The sequence below is a fragment of the Lepidochelys olivacea genome, assembly GCF_965140295.1.
Source record: "Lepidochelys olivacea isolate rLepOli2 genome assembly, chromosome: 4".
NCBI classification, from domain to species: Eukaryota; Metazoa; Chordata; order Testudines; family Cheloniidae; genus Lepidochelys; species Lepidochelys olivacea.
Window position 1 is genome coordinate 69,571,411 of NC_140414.1, and position 8,751 is coordinate 69,580,161.

General features: G+C 40.0%; 1 protein-coding gene across 3 annotated transcripts in view; it reads left to right on the forward strand.

The window, feature by feature from the left end:
- The window catches only part of ETFDH (electron transfer flavoprotein dehydrogenase), a 30,457-nt gene extending 21,827 nt beyond the window's left edge, over positions 1 to 8,630 (forward strand). For all 3 annotated transcript variants that reach the window (XM_084626122.1, XM_084626121.1, XM_084626123.1), the window contains 5 exons: positions 93 to 236; positions 4,042 to 4,210; positions 6,103 to 6,285; positions 6,702 to 6,923; positions 7,697 to 8,630. In XM_084626122.1, the coding sequence (XP_084482248.1) occupies positions 93 to 236; positions 4,042 to 4,210; positions 6,103 to 6,285; positions 6,702 to 6,923; positions 7,697 to 7,860 (882 nt within the window). In that variant the 3' untranslated portion in view covers positions 7,861 to 8,630. The remainder of the gene's footprint in view (positions 1 to 92; positions 237 to 4,041; positions 4,211 to 6,102; positions 6,286 to 6,701; positions 6,924 to 7,696) is intronic.
- The last annotated feature ends 121 nt before the right edge of the window (positions 8,631 to 8,751 follow it).

Sequence of the window (8,751 nt, forward strand, 5' to 3'; positions counted from 1 at the left end):
GATATGGCACTTTAAAGTAGGAGTATAAAATAACTTTTGTTGAAATGTTCACATTTTAATATTCATGGCATGTTTTATGTTTTGTTTTAAAGGTTGGTTTAGATTATCAAAATCCCTATTTGAGCCCATTTAAAGAGTTCCAGAGATGGAAGCATCATCCCAGTGTGGAGCCCACTTTTGAGGGTGGAAAAAGGATTGGCTATGGTGCTAGAGCCTTGAATGAAGGTGGTTTCCAGGTAAGGGTGTGTTTGGGGTTTTTGTTTGGGTGTGGGCATTTTCTTTTGTAACACTACTAAACTATTTATCCTGAATTCCCTGTGGCCCTAGTAACAAGAACTAGTTATACTTGTAATATCTAAACTAAAATGTCTTCAATTGGTCTGTCGTCAAGTGACCATTGAAATAAAAGATTGGATAAGGACAAAAGGAATTTCTGGACATAAAGCAATGCCTTTTAGAACCAGGAAGTCTCATTCGCCTTTCTAAAATGAATTGATCAACTCCTATGAATATTGTCAGGCCTTGAGAAAATGCCACGCTATCTACTAAATTAGCATGTCCTATGATATGTCTTGTGTCTGTGTTACAGCAAAATATGTACAGGAGTAAAGAGAGAGAGTTGAATAGTCATTACTGTATTTTTGCTAGGAGGAAGTGGCCAGATGTGCCTCTTTGCCCTGGGCTATACCAATTTATGTGAGAGAATAAGGCATTTGCTATAGACATTCTCCAGTGGTCACCATGAGTTCAGCTGAATATCCTGCTTTTGTACACATCTCTCCTCTGTTCTGAATAATGTGTAACTTGGTTTATTGCAGGGGTAGGCAACCTGTGGCACGCATGCCAAAGGTGGCATGCGAGCTGATTTTCAGTGGCACTCACGCTGCCCGGGTCCTGGCCACCGGGGGGGGGAGGGGGGGCTCTGCATTTTAATGTACTTTTAAATGAAGCTTCTTAAACATTTTAAAACCCTTATTTACTTTACATACAACACTAGTTTAGTTATATATTAAAGACTGATAGAAAGAGACCTTCTAAAAATGTTAAAATGTATTACTGGCACGCAAAACCTTAAATTAGAGAGAATAAATGAAGTCTTGGCATACCACTTCTGAAAGGTTGCCGACCCCTGGTTTATTGTATGTAATTTGTGTTATATCTACATTAAATGGAGTTTACTTTTCTGTATGTTAAAACTTGCTAGTTGATCATTAATTTTTAACTACTCCACTCTTCAAGGCATGTGCCATTTAAAGGTGTGTTTGCTGGCTTTAAAAATGTTGCATTGATCAGTAGGAAATAAATGTCCATAGGAACAAGAATGGTAATTGTCTGGAGCAATCATACGAACATATATGGTGCCTTGATATCTATAGTAGAAGTCTTTGACCAGTTAGCACATGGAGTACAGAATTATGTTTATATTTGAGTAGAATTATAGCTCTTAGTTTTTCTCTCTTTTTGGTGAAGATATTGCCTCATACATATAGAAGGATATATGTACAAAATTACCCTCGGCAGTTCCAAATTTGTATACTATAGATAAACTTAAGGCCATATTCTTCTGTCTTTGAGGAACATGCAATTTGAAAAGCTTGGTTTTAGTGACTTGTCCAATATCACTTAGGAACATATGACAGAAGCAGGGATAGAATCCAGTTTTCTCAGGACAGCATTCAACTGCCTTAATTGTGAGACTGTCCTTTCTCTTCCTACAACCCACTGCCTCGTTCACTACACACTTTCCACCTTTTGCACCAAATGAGGCAGAGGGTCCTACAGACAACAACCTCCTTTACTACACAACCCTGATTCATTCCCAGAGCAGGTCCATCTTGTGCACTGAATGAGGCAAGGGTTCCATGGGAAACAAAGGATGTGATCATGCCGTTGAAGACTTTATCGTAATGTATATACGCAAAGGAGGGCAAATTAAGGTCACACAAGCAAGCAACCTTGATTTCTGGAATTTCCTAACTTTTGAGTGCTTGACTTTGCAACCTTAAAAATGTTGTGTTTATGTAGCTTGTGTGTAACTTCCTAAATTTTTAAAAAACGCACTGAAAAAACCCAATTTCCTTCATACTCTGAAAGGGAGCATTTAATAGTGGGCACAGATACTGTCTACACCCTCCAACCCAACCTCTCTATAGCTCAGTCCTATCTTTTCCCCATTCTGGCTCCTTATCCCAATGCTATTAGCCTTGCCTACCCAGTCCCAGTCTCCACTGCTCAGGCTTCTTATCCTAGTCGTAAGAGCATAGGAGTGGCCATACTTGGTCAGACCAATGGACCACCTATCCCTGTATCCTGTGTCTGACTGTGGCCAGTGCCAGTAGCTTCAGAGGCAATGAACAGAACAGGGTAATTCCTGGTGATCACCTGTTAAGTCCCAGCTTCTGGCAGTTAGAGGATTATGGACACCTAGAGCATGGGGTTGTATCTCTGACCATCTTGGCTAATACCCACTGATGGACCTAGTTTCCATGAAATTATCTAATTCTTTTTTGGACCTAGTTATACTTATGGCCTTCACAGTATCCCATGGCAATGAGTGCCATGGAAATATTCACAATTCCTGGCCTGCAGTGATACATAGACTTAATACAGTAAGGTCTCCCAAAAATATTGGAGGGAAATTGCCATATCTATAACACTACTGTGAGTACTCCTGGGGTTCTCCTGATAGCGCCAGAGCACTATCTGCTTGAGAGTCTTGTGGAATTCACAAAACATGAATGGAGATCTAGTGATAATTTATATTAAAGTGGCTTAACCGTTATGTTCTCTCTAAAGAGAGTGTTTGCACTGATGCAGGAAGATATGGGAATTTGCAAAATTTTGGAAAAGACAGATGGAACGGGAAAAATATATTTAATAAAAAGAGTCAGCCAGGAAACCACTTTTATTGTCCCCGGTACTATGCCAAGCAGAATTAGTTATAATACAGTACTAGTGGTATTCATGAACGTAGAGGATGTAACGAGTGCATTTAATCCCATGAAATCCGTATGTAGCTGTGTAACTGTGTTTAGGGACATCACCTGAGAAAATGTCCAGTTGAAGATTTAAAAACTGCTATTACCCTGTCTGACCCCCAAACCCAGTTGCCTTCACTGTGAAGGCAATCTCAAGTTCGCAGCTTGAGGGGAGTAACCAGCACACAAAACAAACACTGTCCTGTAAAGAGGAAGGAATGCTGTAACGCATCTTCAAATTATAGTAACTATCCTCCTGTAAGCATTCCAACTTAGCAAGAAAAAAAATCTTCAAAGATAATCCAAATGTGGTTTTATATACTTATTGGAATTTCTTGATGTTTTTGCTCCATGTGACTGACATATGAATCATTTAGTTATTTTAGGGATGTGGCTTTAGAGGTTTACTTTTCCACAGGCAAACTTCTCAGAAGTGACCCTCACTACTTGATTATATTATACTTCTCAAAAGAAAGGGAGAGGGAAAGATGTGCCCAGAAACCATTCCATTATTGGTCTCTGCACAACTTTTTTTCCTTAAAGGAACTGAGACTTAGTTGACAGATTGACTTTCCAGGCATTACTGAGTTTGGCACAAAGAAAGAGGATGCAGACTTGAGAACTAAACAGGGAGCTAGACTGATACAGTTACAATGAGAGGACGGAAGCTTGACTTATTAAAGCAGAGAGGAGGTGGGTGAGGTAATACCTTTTATTGGACCAACTTCTGTTGGTGAAATAGACAAGCTTTCAGGCTACATAGGCATTGTCATTTTAAACGCGGGAGCAGAAGATCTGTGGCGGGGAAGAGGAGGCACCTGTTAAGTGACCTTATCATAGTCTATTCAGTAGAGCAATCATTTTGAGAGGAATAGTGTAATGAGATCACATTTGTTTTCTTGAGCTTCCATTTGATTAAACAAAACCCATGACATTCTGCAATACTGGCCTTGATATCTCTTATTTGCTCAGGACCTGGTCTCATGCCAGATTTGTTTTCCATCATACATGCTCATTTAAAAAAAAAAAAAAAATCTTAATCTCACTGAATTTTTCTCTACAGTCTATACCCAAACTCACTTTCCCTGGTGGAGTATTAATTGGTTGCAGTCCTGGTTTCATGAATGTTCCTAAAATCAAAGGTACACACACTGCAATGAAAAGTGGCATGTTGGCTTCAGAAGCTGTTTTCAACCAACTAACTAATGAGAACCTCCAATCGAAGACAATAGGTAAGATCGTATTTAAACTTGTAACTGGCTTGTGTGTTCAGTTGAAGGAACTATTTGAAAGCCAAATAAACCACCTCTTCTAAGTTGGTTTAAGAGAAAATTGTACATTGTTTAAGCGAAGTATACTTTTTAATGACAGCTGCTTCCCCACAACTACAAGTTCTTATTCATTTTAAAAATGTATTACGTGGTAAGTACAGATGTAGTGAGAGAAACTATTGCTGCATCTTTAGCAACTGGACTCTCCAGCTTTTCCTTAATACAGCAGGCAAAAAAAGATATTTAGGGACTATCTACACCAGAGGTGGGCAAACTATGGCCTGCGAGCCACATCCTGATCAGCCCCTGAGCTCCTCCCCTGCTGTCCCTCCTCCCCCGCAGCCTCAGTGTGCTGCGCTGCCAGCACTCCTGCTGCTCTGAGTGGCATGGTGGGGTTGGATAAGGGGCAGGGGGCCCCGGGGGGCAGTCAGGGGATGAGGAGCAGGGGTGTGTGGATAGGGGGTGGGGTTCCAGGGGGCAGGGGCCAGGCTGTTTGGGGGGAGACAGCCTTCCCTACCTGGCTCTCCATACAGTTTTGCAACCCCAATGTGGCCCTCCGGCCAAAAAGTTTGCCCACCCCTGATCTACACTAACAAGTCCAGTATTTTAGTGCACTGTTTTCTTCCATGGTCATGGGGATCTGTTTTATAGTAGACCTCCTGTCAGTGTGGACAGGAAAATAGTGTTTCCTAATGTGGGTACAGAACTGCTTTCCCATGCATGTAATAAATTGTTTAACAGACACCCTAACCTATGGCAGAACACTGCACAGTATATTAATGGCTCTTTTAGTATAGATGGTTCTGTAAATTCTATTTCCTGTATTTCAGAATCCATTCCCATATAAAATTACTAATTGGGGGAAATGTCTCCTCATGGAGTTTTGCTTTAATAAGTTGTCTTCTCCAGGCCTTACTTAAAAGATGGTCTGCTATAGTGAAATTACCTTTAGCACATAGTACAATAAAATATTAGACTTCTTGCATTGAGGATGGAGTTTTCAAATCACAGTGCTCATGGTTGCATAGCTGTAAGTTTTGTATATATAATCTTTTGAAGCTTGGTGGTCGGATAATAGGTGGGTTACGCTAGTTAGCTTACAGCTTAGCAGAGTCTAAAGTGAACTTACAGCACTGGCATCCTCATTGTCATTTGTTCAGTCATTTTGCATTTTCAAAGGCAAAATGATTTTGATAAACTGCCTCTGTCTGGAAGTTTAACATTTCTCAGAGTATTCATAGAGTTGTGCTCAAAGCCAGAAAGAACCATTAGATCATTTAGTCTGACCTCCTGTAAATCACAGGCCTCTACAGAAATCTGCCATCCAAACATCATGGTGAAGCACTATAGTCTCGTGTATTCTTGCTTTCCATTCCAAAGTCCCTTTTCTCCTATCACCAGGCAAGAGAAGTTTTAAGGACTTAAGGGGTCCCATTCCTGAACACAAGAACCTGTAGCACCACTTCGTTTTATAAATATTTGAAAACTGAATTTAAGCATACCTGCTTTGATAATTTTACGTACAAATATACTAGACACTCCTGGAAAAAGTGTCTGAGAAAGTTAGAACTGTATTTCAGAAAAGAATCCCCATTTTAAGCATTTAAGTGTACAGTTGGCTTTCATTACAAGCTCTCATTTTCTTCCGTGGTAATAAAGGAATTTAGGTTCACTATATTATAAATGGGTCTAAATCTAGTTTTAAAAAAAAACCTTGATCTTTGTGCTTTGAAAATGATTTAATCCATTGCTAATAACCACTTCTCAACTTGCAACAAATTCTTATTTCAAGGACCTAATCTTCCCTGAAATCATGCTATAAGCATTTAACAAATAATGTATGTTACCACTAGGACTTGATGTGCCTGAATATGAAGAAAACTTGAAGAAATCCTGGGTGTGGAAAGAGCTCTATTCTGTTAGGAATATCCGACCTTCCTGCCATGGAGTACTGGGTGTCTATGGAGGAATGATTTATACTGGTATATTTTATTGGATACTGAGAGGAATGGAACCATGGACATTAAAACATCCAGGTAATTTTCTTTGAGAAAATACACATGTACATTTTGTATCTGTCTTATGGTCTCTTGTGGTTTCGCATTAAGCAAGGTTGGATTGGGTCAGTACTCAAGTCATGTTAAAAGGGAGGATGTAGAAAGTAAGTGTCTGTAGGTGGTGGTTTTGTGTGTCCTATGGAATCAGTGACCTGCTGTAGTTCAATAGAGGGATTGGGGGCACCATACTACTGGAGATAATCTTTCTGTTGAGACACAGCTAACATGACCATTTGTGGCTAAGAATTCTACAGAACATTTTGCAAAGGTAATGGGAGTCTCAGCTCTAGTTGCCTTACTGTAAATTACAGTTTTTGATTTGGATAACTGTACATTAATTTCAACTAAATATTTGCACGCTAGGAAACTTAATGTTTCATTCAAAATTACTTTAGGGCCAGACTCTGATCAGCTAAAGCCAGCCAAAGATTGTACTCCTATTGAATATCCAAAGCCTGATGGAAAAATCAGTTTTGATCTCCTGTCCTCTGTGGCTCTAAGTGGGACAAATCATGAACACGACCAGCCTCCTCATTTGACTCTGAAGGATGACAGTGTCCCTGTGAACAAAAATTTAGCTATATACGATGGGCCAGAACAGAGATTCTGTCCTGCAGGTAGGTAATTAAAATGAACAATGGTTGAATAAACTAACAGCTTTGCAAAGTGAAGGGAAAGGTACTTACATATTTTTACTGAAATGTTTCAGAAGGGGAAATGACCTGGCCTAGTAGGCCTTTTAGTTCCTTTAGGCAGTGGTTCCCAAACCGTTTAAGATAACTACCAACTGCATTTTGTCTTTCTTGGGGACCCACCCATATCCCTGCTTGTCCCTCTCCAGCAGCATGGTTGGCTTCTCCCCTGCCCACTCCCCCAGCTAGCTATACACTCCCCATGACTGGGCTGTGATAGTTACCAAGCTGCTGACTCTCTACCCAAAACTCACTCCACATGCTGCTAGGGCATATCCAGGCTGTTTTCTGTGTGTTCACTGGCCCCTTCCTCTGTGCACCAGGCAGCATCAACAGTCCAGAAGCAGCAGCTGGAGCCTGTCCCTGCCCTGCATATGCTCTGGAGACACTCTACTGGTTCTGCTGCCTAGGGGAAGAGTTGTGGGGGGTGGCCTTCTGGGGTACACTGGACCCAAGGTCCTTCCTGAACTAATTTTTTGGGGAAAATGCATTTCTTGACAAAGCAATTGTCAATACAAGTGTACAAGAGACAACTGAACTACATAATGAAGTTACCAGATGGTAGTCACAGCATTTGTAAGGTAATGGTTATTGAAGAGTGCAAGAGTTTGTAATAGAATCTTTTAAATCTAGGTCTTAGCATTCAATTGTTTACTCATCTGTCCACTGCAGTGACACATCATTCTTATCTTTTGCAGGTGTTTATGAATATGTTCCCCTGGAAACAGGAGAAGGGTTACGGTTGCAGATAAATGCTCAGAATTGTGTCCACTGCAAAACATGTGATATTAAAGACCCAAGCCAGAATATTAACTGGGTAGTACCTGAAGGGGGAGGAGGGCCAGCTTATAATGGAATGTAAACTTGATCAAAACTATCCAGTGTACTTCCCGGACACGTCATAACCTCACACAAATATATGCTATGGTGTAACTAAGCCTATCACTGACTGAACGTTAATTGGGTGAGGTTACTGAGCCAGCTGAATTTCATACCACTATGTGGTAAGAAATTTCATTAACCACTATGTTAAATAGTGAATGCAAAGTCAAGGCAGTCAGACAGATCTTAGCCTTAGTTATGAAAGAATATGCCTTTTTACTGGATCAAAGACGGTGGTGCAGCTTTCCCAAGTGCTGTTTTCTGTGACTTACAACTTGATGTTAGATCTCTTGCCAAAGTTCAGTGGAAACACCCTGAACCACAGCTGTAAAAATATGGTGAATTCACGTTTTCTGCTCCTTCCTACCATGTTCTATCAATGCAATTTTGGTTAATTTTCAGTTGCATTAGGGAAAATGAGTCAAGCAAGGGAATACTGTATCACTGCTTTCAAAGGTTACATTAAGTAGACAGGCAAATATTTAGCAAGCTTCCTGTTTCAAAGGAAGAAACTTTTAATAAAGCTAGTTTGCCATAAAACGTGGTTTTGAGTGAACAACTGAGTTTATGAATAGTGTTTACAAACTGTTTGTTTGTCTTAGACAGAACTACTTATAGTGGTACTGATGTATACATGCTGACTTGCTGCTCTAGTGAAGGAACTAATGGGAGAATACTGTACGTCAACTTGCTCCCTGGGTGTTAAAACTGATGATCTGGTAAACGTTTAATAACAACTAATATGGTTAAGTATGTGCCTTATTGTTTTCTGAGAGTCACTTTAGCTATAAAAACCATTGAAAACCAAAATTTTTACTTTTAGTATGAAACTCCAGTTTAAATAGTAAACATTGGAAATAATCAATTGAGT